This window comes from Gigantopelta aegis, chromosome 10 (assembly GCF_016097555.1).
Source record: "Gigantopelta aegis isolate Gae_Host chromosome 10, Gae_host_genome, whole genome shotgun sequence".
NCBI lineage: Eukaryota > Metazoa > Mollusca > Gastropoda > Neomphalida > Peltospiridae > Gigantopelta > Gigantopelta aegis.
In genome coordinates, this window is record NC_054708.1 from 65,870,246 (window position 1) to 65,884,526 (window position 14,281).

The 14,281-nt window shown below is 35.2% G+C and overlaps 1 protein-coding gene across 1 annotated transcript in view; it reads right to left on the reverse strand.

The window, feature by feature from the left end:
- Nucleotides 1-3,353: 3,353 nt before the first annotated feature.
- LOC121382970 (poly [ADP-ribose] polymerase tankyrase-1-like) overlaps nucleotides 3,354-14,281 on the reverse strand; it is a 46,227-nt gene continuing 35,299 nt past the window's right edge. The window contains exons 21-28 of the mRNA XM_041512666.1: nucleotides 13,913-14,022; nucleotides 13,155-13,465; nucleotides 12,716-12,807; nucleotides 11,732-11,800; nucleotides 10,881-11,064; nucleotides 9,575-9,683; nucleotides 8,265-8,421; nucleotides 3,354-7,570 (exon numbers count right to left, since the gene is read on the reverse strand). Coding sequence (XP_041368600.1) covers nucleotides 7,505-7,570; nucleotides 8,265-8,421; nucleotides 9,575-9,683; nucleotides 10,881-11,064; nucleotides 11,732-11,800; nucleotides 12,716-12,807; nucleotides 13,155-13,465; nucleotides 13,913-14,022 — 1,098 coding nt within the window. The 3' untranslated portion in view covers nucleotides 3,354-7,504. The remainder of the gene's footprint in view (nucleotides 7,571-8,264; nucleotides 8,422-9,574; nucleotides 9,684-10,880; nucleotides 11,065-11,731; nucleotides 11,801-12,715; nucleotides 12,808-13,154; nucleotides 13,466-13,912; nucleotides 14,023-14,281) is intronic.

The following is a 14,281-nucleotide window of genomic DNA, read 5'->3' on the forward strand; positions in this document are numbered from 1 at the left end:
TTCTCTATAGACCCAATGGGCCATTTCCAGTTCAGACAAGATTTTATAATTAATATATTCAGGGCCCCTGCTTTTTTTTTTTGCTTTTTCTTTTTTATATCTAACTGAATAACAATGCGTCGGATTTTTTTTTAACTGCCCCAAGTTTAGGCTAGGTAGTCCTACGGCCTAGATCGAATACTTCTATCTTCAGTAGGTACGGCCTTGATATCAAAGGCTATGGCATGTTTAATACTTTGAAAAAATACGTGTACGTGGACAGATTCCTGCATGTCTTTCCGATAATTAGAAAGATAATCCAATATGTTTCGTTTATAAGATCTTAAGCGAAATAACCGCCGGTGAAACAGCTAGTGTCCAGATACATGAGGTGAATTGCTTGAACAATCAGCTAGTTACGTGGACAGTTTTGATAGTCTTCCCGATTCGCATTAAAATAAATCATTTTCAGCTAACTGCAATGATTTATTGAATAACTTGCACAAACCTTCTCTTTTGCTCCATCTCATAAATAATGTAGTAACCAGTAATATCGTCATCAAAGACAAACCCATTAGGCAGTAGTACCCCACACCACCCGTGGGTATGGGGGAGGGGTGTAGCGCAGTTTTGTTTCATCAGTATACGTACACTTTAGTTTATAATAGTTTCTTCAGACAAAAAGGCCACTCACCCCACCCGCATATTAAAAAAAACCCGAACAAAAACAATTGGAGTTTTAAAAATAGGCATTCTAGGAAACAAACTGTTTTAAAGTTAATTAAGCATTTTTAATATACCAGTGGTTTAACTGAACAATGAATAGAGTTAAAGTTTGTTTTGTTTAACTACAAATGAATATAGTTAATAATCAGATCTTTTGTTCATCTGGATAAAAGACGTAAGTCACACACGGACAAGTTTAATGTTTTAGTTGACATTAAAGAAACTGAAGCAACAGCAGTATGTAGCCGCTGTCGTAATTTACACTCTATACGAGTACAATTTACTTTTTACACACAACCATCAATTCCATACCCAAGGAGTTAATTCTCCAAAAATTGGATGCTGTTTGAATAAATTTAAGTAGGTGCATGGTCGTGTCTACAGTGATATGCACAATTGTTAAGAATGGAAAGCAGGTGGCAGCGGTGGCAGCACTAATCATGAACAATGAAAACTCATGAAAATTAATGAACACTGCACACCAAATTGTGAGAATGATCATTTCATTTGCTTGTTACTCATGAATAATAGGATATGCAAATGCATTAAGGATTAAGCTGTATCCTAACCGAATGCGAGCGATTATTTTAGAAATCATTGATTTCAATTGCTTCTTCCTAACTGCATGCGTGTGACGCGACAGATTTATCTGTCGCTCCGTACGCGTGCGGTTAGGATACGGCGATTGAAATCAATGATTTCTAAAATAATCGCTCGCATCCAGCAGGATACAGCTTTACTTCAACTTGTTTTCGTGTAGGCCGTAAATGGTTTATATACATTTTTATTTCTGAGGCAGAGCCGGTTTATCCTAGTAGCACACGTAACACGTGCTACGCACCCCGCGCTTCAGGGGTCCTGGCAGTGATGCGCACATTTATTTTCCCCAGGTAATTTTTCCCCTCCCGGATGGGTTGCAAAATAATATCTTGGGAAGGGATCCCGCTGTTATTTGTGCTACAGGCCCCGCAGATCCTTAAACCGGGTCTGCACACCGACAACATGAGAGAATGGGACTGGGATTGGAATCATCCTCTAATGAACATATTTGCACGCTTATATTAAAGAAAGAAAGAAAGAAATGTTTTATTTAACGACACACTCAACACATTTTATTTACTGTTATATGGCGTCAGTCATATGGTTAAGGACCACGCAGATTTTGATAGGAAACTCGCTGTCGCCACTACATGGGCTACTCTTCCGATTAGCAGCAAGGGATCTTTTATTTGCGCTTCCCACAGGCAGGATAGCACAAACCATGGCCTTTGTTGAACCAGTTATGGATCACTGGTCGGTGCAAGTGGTTTACACCTACCCATTGAACCTTGCGGAGCACTCACTCAGGGTTTGGAGTCGGTATCTGGATTAAAAATCCCATGCCTCGACTGGGATCCGAACCCAGTACCTACCAGCCTGTAGACCGATGGCCTGCCACGACGCCACAGAGGCCGGTGCTTATATTAAAGTCACAGATCCTGGTTTCAACCTGTAAAAATGAACACCAAGGATGGTTAATCTACAAACATGTAACACATCTGGATGTAGTTACAATAGAGTGGGAAATGTCCTCTTAAAAATATAGTAGAGCACATGACCATAACCGTTACTTCTCAGAGGTACATGCAGGTTTTTAAAAAAAAATATTAAGAAAAATACATATTTGTGGTATTATAAATAAGGATTAACAGAAACACTGGTTGTTCGGAACTGGATAATCTAATCAATAAAATGCAAGTAATGTCCAATTTCAGTTACCAAAAAAATGGCTCTTGGGACATACTCTAGTTTTTAAACACTAAGGCATATTTTTGACTATTATAGCCGTTTTTGGTAACTGAAATCATACTTTACTTAGATTTTATGGTTTAGATTATCAATGTCTATACATTCAAAGTGTATTTGGTCATTCTGGTGTTTTTTAATACCACAAAAGATATTTCTCATATTTTAGAGGGTATTTCACCATTTCAAAGTCACAGACTCCTCTTTCACTCTGTTGCAACTTTATCCAAATGTGTTACAGGTTTGTAGATTAACTAAACGTAGTGTTAATTTTCACGGGTTGAAAATAGGGTCTGTCCCTTTAATAGTGAAAAATATGTCATAGTGATGAAAAAACCAGGGTTTGTCCGTTTAATGTTCATATACTTTCCTGGACAGGTTAGTAGTTCAAGGATGTGATACCCATTCAAAAATAAAAGCTGAAATCATTGACAAATGATCTTAAAACCTCTTATACCATACATAAATAAAAGTAATTCTAGATCAAATAGTCTACTTAAATGTGAAAATCTTTTTGCACCATAAAGTTGAACTTGGATAAAAATTAAAAACCCTGAAAAATCACATCCCTGGTAGTTATTAAGTTAGTGGTTGGTGATAGAGAAGTCAGTGAGATGGTGTTACACCTACCCAATGCATCATTCACTCACTTTGGGCGAGATCTGGTACCAAGATGAGAATTCAGTACCCACCAGCCTCAAATCTGATGGCTTAACCACTACACCAAGGATTGTTCATAGAATGCTGTCAAATATAGGATATGTTTAGTGCTTTTGTGTCATAAACCCGTTTTTAGGCAAAATACTGCATAAGCCATGTGAAACTAGTTCTTTTGAAGGAGACAAAAAACAATGAAAACAATCTATAGTAAGTCACCATGTTTATTTATACAAATTGCTTTCAAGGAAACAGACAGAAAGAATTCAACACAAAATAACAACTTGGAAAGAGTTCAACATAAATTAACTTGCATTGTGTTTTGATCAGGGTTACCAAACACATTTTTAAAAAATGCATCTTTAACTTGATGAAGTACCATTAATTACCGATGTTAGTCTCTTTAATGTTAAACTGTATATACAGCGCTGTTTTTCAAACTAACAAAATAACAGCTTTTCATTGATTCATCACATAATTTGTTTATATTTTAAAATATATTTTAATTAACATTGACTAGCTTTTTGTCATTTCTTCTAACAAGTGATGTTTCCATAATCGATTATAAAAAAAACCCAATCAACCGAGTGAGAAAATATTTAACTGTAATTGTTCCTCCAGTTTAGATGATGGAATTGACATAAATATGTTGTGGCTGTTGTTTGTATTTATATATACATAAAGACAAAAAAAGATCCCCCTTAAAGTTATATAATTCTAACCGATTTTAGAATTGATAGTTGATCACTTGGTGCCAACAAATTATAACCAACGTTCCATGATGAGATCCCAACCGATTCCCAAACACTACTTCTAACTAAAAGTCTCTGCTCACTATAAAAATAGAAGCCAAGAGAATAGATTTCATTTGAGGAACAAAACGTGGTGCAGATGAACAAAAAGTTGTGACTTGTTGATGTTTTTAAGACACTGACAATGTAAACTACACCAGAGAGAGATGAAGACTAACTACTTGATAACAAAACAAAAAGCTGTGACTTGTTGATGTTTTTAGACATTGACAATGTAAACTACACCAGAGAGAGAGATGAAGATACAGCCGTGGATGTACTAACTACTTGATAACAAAACAAAATTTCAACAGATTTTTCCAATTTCACCAGTTACACCAAAGTCAGTTTTAATATAGAATGCCCAGCCACCATTACCAAGGACAAACTAATTTGTATCTTTCAGGTACAAAATAACTAATTAGTATCTTTAAGGTACAAAATAACTAATTTGTATCTTTCAGGTACAAAATAACTCATTTGTATCTTTCAGGTATAAAATACCCCGGCAATAATGAAATACATAAAATATAAAATGCAATGTCTGAGATTCTAAGTTCTAATGTATTAATGAAGCAAAGCAAACATCTGAAAAATACATCTCCATTTATAATGTTTATTTTTAATTAACTTTCAAATTGACTTAACAGCTCAAAGTTCAATTCATTATTCTATTTAGTCAGTAAAAATATAATTAAAAAAAAGAAGAGAAAAAGCTTCATGTCATCAAAAACAGATAATTTATTATAAATATTTATTGAAATCAATTCATAGGGTCATAACGAGAAAGAAATACAAACGGACTGTTTGTTTTCTGAAACAATTCAAAGATGTATTTCATGGAATTAAATGTCTTGCCTACTATAAACTGACTTGGTATTGCTCATAGTTCTACCCACAGATGCTGTCTGACTACACATTTAAAAAAAAAACCCCAACCCCACATTTTTAAATGAAATTTATAATTTAAATTTCATGATTAATCTATTTCAATTTAAACACAACTCAAAACAAAACTTAGTAAAAAATGTTTTAAACAAATGAATGCATGTTTAATGAATGATTACCCCAGCACGGAAAAGCCATAGGCTACTGGGTGTTAAACAATGGTAAATAAATTCATGAATCGATGATCAACATCAAAATAAAAATTCCAGTTAAATTAAAACAGTGCAACTATAAAGCAATATCTAGAACTTATAATAGAAGTACTGATCTATACATTGTCAATTAACTAACTACATTTAACACTTATTAAATATATATATATATATATATTTTTTTTTTTAAAACATGTTCATCTGTAGATGCAACTATAAACCAAGTTTTATTTTGTATAGGATTTATAGTTTGTGAGAAACAGAGCAAAACACAAAAAATCAACATTTGGCTAAACTCTTTGAATTGCTTTCTGGCTTATAAAATAAAAAAACTAAACGTTTTAGGTCTCCACAGCCTTTAACCGTTTCCACAACTGCTAGTAAGAAAATCTTTTGAAGTTTTTATTCTCACATATTACTTAAAAAATGCTTTTCTACAAATATTAAGTCCTCATTTAAACAGTATGTTGATGATAGTACTTTTTCGGAAAATGCAAAATCTGGATTTGCCTTTATGTAACTTTATGACTATATACACTACAATTTCCGTATATTTCATCATATTAGATGAAGTGACAGACTTACCAGCTGTGGTGGCAGTGTACTCTTAACAGGTGCCACCAGTAGGGCAGGATATGCTCATCCTTCATGAACACCTGATATCATCACTGTTTTGACAGTGATTCATGGGTGCATGTCACTACAGCTGTACTTATTCTAATGAGCTCTGTCCTGTACTAGTCTTAATTTAGTAAACTAGTCTGGGAGTGACATTCCTCTTTTTGGTGGTGCAAGGATGAAATCTCCAGTAAAAGATCTCCTCAGGAATGGCTGTCCCCCTATAGAATAGATGAGGCACCAGATAGAGATTCATGGAATCAACTACTAGTTTGCCAAATGCCTATTCTACTGCATTGTGCAGTGATACTGCCTTGATCATATATTACGGTCTTGTTGTTCACATTTGAGGATTTCATGCAGCTTAAGAAAAACAAATCACGATTTAGATAAGAAGTACTTATAGCAGTAGTACTATCATGTCTATTTATTAGAACTACATATGCAACAAGTTTAATCTGAAATTAAACATGAAATAAATTAATTACAGGCCTGCAGGTTTCGTTCGTGCATCGGTTATGCCATTTTATTTGGCATAACCGATTTACCGTTCATGTACAATTTACTGAATGATTAAATCCCGGCAACGTACCAACATATTTTTATCGCTAGTACAAACATTAGACTTGTTCCCGACCCAGTGCTTTTTCATAGCGCGTAACGTAACCAGTCAAGTTTGTATAAATGTCTTGCACAGTAGGTGCATTCCCACTGGTTGTTAGAAGGCATTATAGCCGAATTTACCAATCAAAAATGGCACTATATAATTGTGATGGTCATTACAATCTCGAACTGGATCAGCAACCAGGGTAAACCATTGTCACAGTGACCCTATTATTAACTGTAATTCTGAATTAGATAGTGACAGTGACGGCGACGACAGTGTCAGTAATAATGACAGTGACAGTATCAGTATCCACTGTTCCTCAGATGAGGAGAATGGCACACAGTCTCCCACTCACAACTGAATGTCATGACATTATATACATTTAAAAAGACTAATATTATAAAATTAATGGTAAGAGATTGCCTTGCAGTGAATTCTTATTTCTTCACACGTAGTTATGCACACATGATGATGTGTTTTATATAGTAGTTCAAGCCTGACATTCACTATGTTTTGGTAATTTATTACAATAGTTCTAATCATTATTATTATTTTTAAATCTCTTAAACATTTGTATACATATACTTTTTACTTACAATTGCCACTCTTATTTCTTAAAATATTTTAATTATAAAGAAAAAACAGATTATGCAAACCAAAATAGGTTATGCAACATCTTTTGGCATAACCCCTTTTCAGTTTATGCAAATTTTTAATTTGTGCAGGCCTGAATTAAAAAGAAGTTTAGCAATTGTTAAATATTTCATATTTAATACCTGAAAACAATTATGTTTAAATATGTGATACAAAAACTGGGGGTCCTTGGCCCTTCTATTACAAGTATTTTTTATTAAATGACAGGTGAAATTCATAATATTAATGTGAATGTGAAACCAAGTGGATTTCATCAGGCACAAAATGATTTTTTAAATGTTTTGACTCCCCAAATCATAATAGTTGTGAAAGATGAAATGACTGCATGTGTGTATTTAGAATATTGTGTGTGGAATTATAAAACATAAATTTAACAAGACGGACAAAGCCAACACAGAAGGAACTTTACACAAAAAGAAGCTTCCATAAACACATAAAACCTCACAGAAATACTGTCGTCATTTACACATTACAGAGAAAGCAGCACAAAACACTGTGCACACACATTCATACACTCAAGTTTTTCAACACTCATTAAAGTTAAGTTCATTTGTACACTTTATACATGGAAGATTCTTTGGTGATTGTCATGACTTCTTCGGTTCGGGGTCGGGCTTCAGGATTGTGAAATTGATCAGGTATTCGGGATATGCCTGAAAAATACAGCAATAATTAATCTCAAAACAAAACAAATGATAATAAGTCTGAAGGAAAAAAAATCCCAAAACTGAAGAATTTTTCTTATTTTTTAAAAATCTTCTATACACTAAAAATAGTCAGGTAGAATTTCTAAACATAGTTACAACAAGCATTCCGAGAGTACTGCTAAAGCAATACAAGTTCCAAACTAGGCTCAACAAATTTTCTTATCTCCTAAGTTCAAGGACCACAACTCTGTTAAAAATTGGTAAATCACAATGAAAGTTAAATTCGATTTGTAACAGTACATGATAAAGCTATACATAAAACTGGAGGCATTATGAAAAAAACATCCGAAAACCTATATGTGACACAGATGAAAGGACAGACCGAGACAAAACCAATAGCCCCCTCCAGTTGGACCGGTAGCAGATAAATATTCCAATAAGTTTTAAATTACAGACAATAAGGACTGTTTTAATGGAGGTCATTTTGTTTTTAAATTTTTGATTAGTGATAATTTTCTATCCGTAAATGGCTTGATGTTCTTCTTCAATATTGTGCCTTGCAGCAGAAAGTTCAACACAAAATATTCCATTCGATCCCATAAGATGTCATTTATATTAGAATTTATTTATCAGTAGTAACATCAACGGTATGTCATAGGAACTTGTTCAATATTCTTCATGTATAATGATAAAAACAAACCTGTTCCCCTCTGTACACCACATATTCAGCGAACGCCAAACCACCTGTACTGGGTCGACCGATCACCGAGTGATGCCCTGGAGGAGAGTGAGCCATTTTCATGGCACTGAACTGAAGAAATGACTTCCCAAGTGTGACTCGACCCAGCAACAATTGTCTGCGAAATAAACAAACATCCTTCCTTTAATGTGTGCAACTTCACTACCCTAGATGTGTTTTTCTAAATTGTAAATGGAGTCTGATAAAGTTATATTTGATATACTGACATGCTTAGATTTAACATTCTGTGGCCAGTTTAACAAAACTTAAGTTTACATCTGCGACTAGCAGTTTACATTTGTTTTGACATCTATTTTATGCAGAAAACTACAACATGATGGAAGATGGAACATTTTAAGGATGAAAGAAAATGAAATATGTCTACTTTTAATTATATTTTGTACCATAATAATAATAATTGTGGTTTAGTCGTAAATTTATGTTTACGTGCAAAACTAGGCTTACAATGTTTTGTGAAATAGCGCCCTGATCACTGCCGACTAGTTATTTCATCTGATGTCCCACAAGCCAACATACTACACTGCATGCATTACATTCACTAATTCATATTTCCCCACCATCCTGACTCAAGACTTTAGCAATGTCTTCAGAATAAAACTCCATGCTATTTGTACAGGTGTGACTGTACTAAAGATAGGAGTCTAGACGTTTCCACAAACAATATAGCTGGATTATTAAATGCAACTTTTTATCTAATTCTCCTCATCAAGTATCACATACCTTATGTCAAGAATATTGAGAGCCATTTATTAATTAATTCATGTTCATGATCGTCATAAAACTTATTGATAACATTGCTTAGAATCAAAGGTATTGTTGTAACTTGTATCTACAAGTATGAGGTAGAGATATGCAATTATTACCCGTATGGGCAGTGAGATGCGGGTGAATATATTTTCTATCTTTCTCATGATGTTAGTTTGGTGACGCCATCGGTTTCCTCAACTCTCAAGTCTCTCATTGATGTTGACTTGAAAGAGTCAATTATTATCTTTCACAAAACATTTAGCTTCACCAGTGTTGTTTTTGTTGAAATCGTTTAAGCAATTAGTTCTTGTTAACAATTAAACATGCTCTAAACTAATTTCTTTGTAGTTCATTCACTTCCCACTATGAATGTGACCTCTCTTGCTTTGATTTGTGTACCTAAAGATAGCTTTTGACATCATCGCTAAAGCTCGTAACTGACATTAATTTCACTGGGGACAGATAATCCGTAATTCCTCGTAAGTTATTGTCTATTTCTTTACCTTTGACATATATAGCAGGACCGATCCTTGTGGGTGGGGCACCCAGTGCCTCCTCCGATACCATACACATACTGGTTACTCTTAGAGGAATTCTCAGCAAAATAAATACCTGCAATCAAAACCACTTGTTATTAATAGCTTTATTTTCAACATATGTCTGCTCGTCCATCTAGCTGCATAACTGTTTCGGTAAAACCTTTCTTTATTAAAAAGATGAATGTGATTTTGGCAAGAAAAAACAAAAGCCACAAATTTTAATATTGGTAATTGGGTATGGCCCTCATTCAGAATGTAAACAAAGTATCAGCCGAAACTATATCATATGAATATGAAATTTTTTGGACAGTGCAAAAAAATCTGGAAACTGTATGGATGATTAAAAATCCAGAATTCCGGACAAATCTGGAAAACTTTCATTGCTGAACATTTTAAATTTAACCTAATTTGCTGATTCCCCCAAAATGCTCATAAATTCAACATAACTTGTATTTAAAGGTGCAGACCCTAGTTTCAACCTGTAAAAATTAACACTAAGTTTAGTTAATCTACAAACCTTTAACACATTTGGATAAAATGACAACAGAGTGAAACAAGAGTGTGACGTTGAAAGGGTGAAATTCCCCACTACAAAACAGACTAAAACTTGACCCCATAATCGTTGCTTCTCAGACGCACATGCGTTTTTAAAAATACGAAAAAAGCATTTTTTAAATATATATATAAAAAACACCAGGATGACCAAAAAAACTTTGAACGTATTGAAATGTATAATATAAACAATAAAATCTAAGTAAAGTATTATTTCAGTTATAAAAAACGGCTCTAATAGCAAAAAATATACCTTAGTGTTTAAAACCTAGGGTCTGTCACTCTAATGGAAAGAAAGAAAGAAGTGTTTTATTTAACGACGCACTCAACACATTTTATTTACGGTTATATGGCGTCAGACATATGGTTCAGGACCACACAGATTTTGAGAGGAAACCCGCTGTCCCCACTACATGGGCTACTCTTCCGATTGGCAGCAAGGGATCTTTTATTTGCGCTTCCCACAGGCAGGATAGCACAAACCATGGCCTTTGTTGAACCAGTTATGGATCACTGGTCGGTGCAAGTGGTTTACACCTACCCATTGAGCCTTGCGGAGCACTCACTCAGGGTTTGGAGTCGGTATCTGGATTAAAAATCCCATGCCTCGACTGGGATCCGAACCCAGTACCTACCAGCCTGTAGACCGATGGCCTGCCACGACACCACTGAGGCTGGTCATCACTCTAATGGATTTTCTAAATATTTAATGTCTCACCTGCGCCGAACATACCCCCAATGTACGCATGACGCTCATCAAAGCCTTTATGAACAATGGCGTTCAGAAATGGAGACCCGTGGAACAGAAGTCGTTCGTTTGGATGTCCGTGGTTCTCTTCACCAACTTCCTTCCGTCGGTGACAGTACTTCTCCCACAAACGCTTGTTTCGGATTTTCTGAATCTAAAAAATATTCCGAAACAATATTTTCAGAATCTAATAATAATTTATAAAAGTTTACCATCTAGAGTGGTATGAACAATTTCAAAGCTCTTCACTTAGTAGAGCTTTGAAAAACACTAGCATTATCCATTTTATACTAAATGTTTTAAGTACCGACATGTAACAAATAAATTAATAAACAAAACAGAGAGCTAATTTAAAACTGTACATAAGTTAGAAAGTGTTACAGCCTAATCGGCAAAACTTGAAAAGGAAGGAAGGAAATGTTTTATTTAACGATGCACTCAACACATTTTATTTATGGTTATATGGCGTCGGACATATGGTTAAGGATCACACACATATTGAAAGAGGAAACCGACTGTCACCACTTCATGGGATACTCTATTCGATTAGCAGCAAGGGATCTTTTATTTGCACCATCCCACACAGGATAGTACATACCACAGCCTTTGATATACCAGTCATGGTGCACTGGCTGGAAGGAGAAATAGCCCAATGGGCCCATCGACGGGCACTGATCTTAGACCGACGGCGTATCAAGCAAACGTTTTACCACTGGGCTACGTCCCGCCCGCAAAACTTGAAAAGGTACATATTCTAGTGCTCATAAAAACCCCACCTGTTTATCTGTTTCATTGTCTATTACAAAGTAAATGGTACTTACTTTACTAATTGCATATCTGCTATAAATACCGCCTACACTATCCTTGTGGTCTCGTACAGTGCTCTGCATCTGAAGAAGTAATATTTATTGCAAAAATTATTACATACTGTGAAAATAAAACATGCTCTTTTTTTCATAATAAGGAAATGAAAGTGGATATTAATTGAACCAATATTCACTAGGTTATCTTTACAATCAAACATGAAGAAAATAATTAGAAACAAGGATTCGGAGATTACTGCTAAAGCAATACGTCCCCTCCAGGGCCCCAACAAATTATTGTATCTCCTACATTCAAGGGCCATAAGAAGTCTGTAAACATGGGTAAATCTCCATGAAAGTCAAACAGCACATGATAAAAGCTATACAATTTTTTTTAGCTCTGTATCTCAAGGCATTGTGAAAAAAACATCTGGAAAACAATCTGTGGGACACGGACGAACAGACAGAAGAACGAAGATGAAACCTGCAGTCCTCTCCGTTTGGACCAGCAGAGGCCTAATAAAATAAATCATAGATGCAAACAAGATTTAGCACATTAGCTGCACAATTTGAACAAACTGGTTAGTATGTTATTTCCACTATGACAAACTGACCTGTTCTTCAACAGAGATGTACTCGGGGTCATCTGGAGTGAGGTTTATGAGAACTGTCCCTGAATTAGTATGTGAACTACACAATTTGAACAAACTGGTTAGTATGTTACTTCCACTATGACAAACTGACCAGTTCTTCAACAGAGATGTCCTTGGGGTCATCTGGAGCGAGGTCTATGAGAACTGTCCCTAAATTAGTATGTTAACTACACAATTTGAACAAACTGGTTAGTATGTTATTTCCACTAACAAACTGACCTGTTCTTCAACAGAGATGTACTCGGGGTCATCTGGAGCGAGGTCTATGAGAACTGTTCCTGAATTAGTATGTTAACTACACATTTTGAACAAACTGGTTAGTATGTTACTTCCACTATGACAAACTGACCTGTTCTTCAACAGAGATGTACTCGGGATCATCTGGAGCGAGGTCTATGAGAACTGTTCCTGAATTGGAGACACCAGACACCAACTGAGGACCTGCAAACACAGTTTAGTACTTAAGTCAGCATGCGCTTCTCTAAATAATAACAATGTAAATGCTGTAAAAATTAAAACACATTTTCAAATATTACTAAAATGATATACATATGTACTACGAAGGAAATAACTAAATATTTTTTTTGTTATTTTCTTTATAGGAATATTAGTTCTGTCAAGAATCATCTAGTGTAGTACCAGTGCATTTAAAAGTACTAAGTGTAGAATTTTAACAGCAGTGACTGACCAATGTTTTATTTAAGAAGAAAAGGCAAGCATAATATCTAGCCGGATATAAATTGTTAATTTTTTGTGAAATGATCGGATTACAGCAAACAATCACCAACCTTTTGAAGAGACCAGTTTTTCTACTCCTTTGAGAATCTTATGTCTGTGTCCGTACGCATTAATGCCAATGTCTTTGAGTTCCTCGTGTCCCATCTCAACTAAGATGTCCATAGAGATCTGTTCTCTCTCAAATATATCTCTGAGCTGATCGAGTCCCACACTGCTGAGGAAGGATATCACACTGACTGAGTCGAGACTCCTCTCGCCTTCTCCCAGCGATCGCTCCATGGACGATCCATCACCGATCTGAGACATACTCGTTGCTCCCAGTGCACTGAGGAACCCGTCACCACTGCTGTTTAGTAGACTACTGCAGATACACAAAGGAAGGGAATGTTTGTTTAAAAACGCATCAGCACACTGCCAAGTCATTAGACTTTAGAATGTCAAACAATGGTGACACTTAGCATAGTGATACATACAAAATACTACTCATTTTCACTAGATATTATTTTTATGTAACAAGTCGAACTTGCCATGTTAGTATTTGATTGAACAAAAGTGAGGTCAGATATCATGAGAAGTTCATGAGTTTCGTAAAAATTATATCTAGCGAAAACAAGTGTGATATTTTATTTATTACCCACCTTCAATAATGTAAAATCTGACACTTACTTCCATCATAATGAGACATGCGAATGCAGTGAGCTAAGACAAGGAAAGATGACGTCACACCCAGACGTTCACCAGGTGGGTAAAAAAGAAGTAATTGTCCCCCATTTAATAAAAAAAAAAACCAAGAAAAAAGTATACTAACTTGCTGGAAGATGAACTTGTGCTTCCCAGACTGGATGGCTGCTTAGAAACACTCGGCGGCATGTGAGTCGGTGGCATGGCATCCTGCAGCAGGGCTCGTACATCATCAGCCTAACAAAAATTAATAAAAATCCTCAAAGGTTAACAAAAAGATATACAGAACAATAAAATGTTCAACCAATTACTATTACGTGTCTTAACACTAGAAATGCAACACAAGGTCTAATGAATGAAGGAAAATAAGAAAACACACACTTGGGGCTTATTTGCATATATATTAATTTATCAAAGGCAGGATAGCACATACCACAGTCTATGATGTATTTATCGTGGAGATTGATGGTTGAATGTCTTACATTGCTCTGTCTAT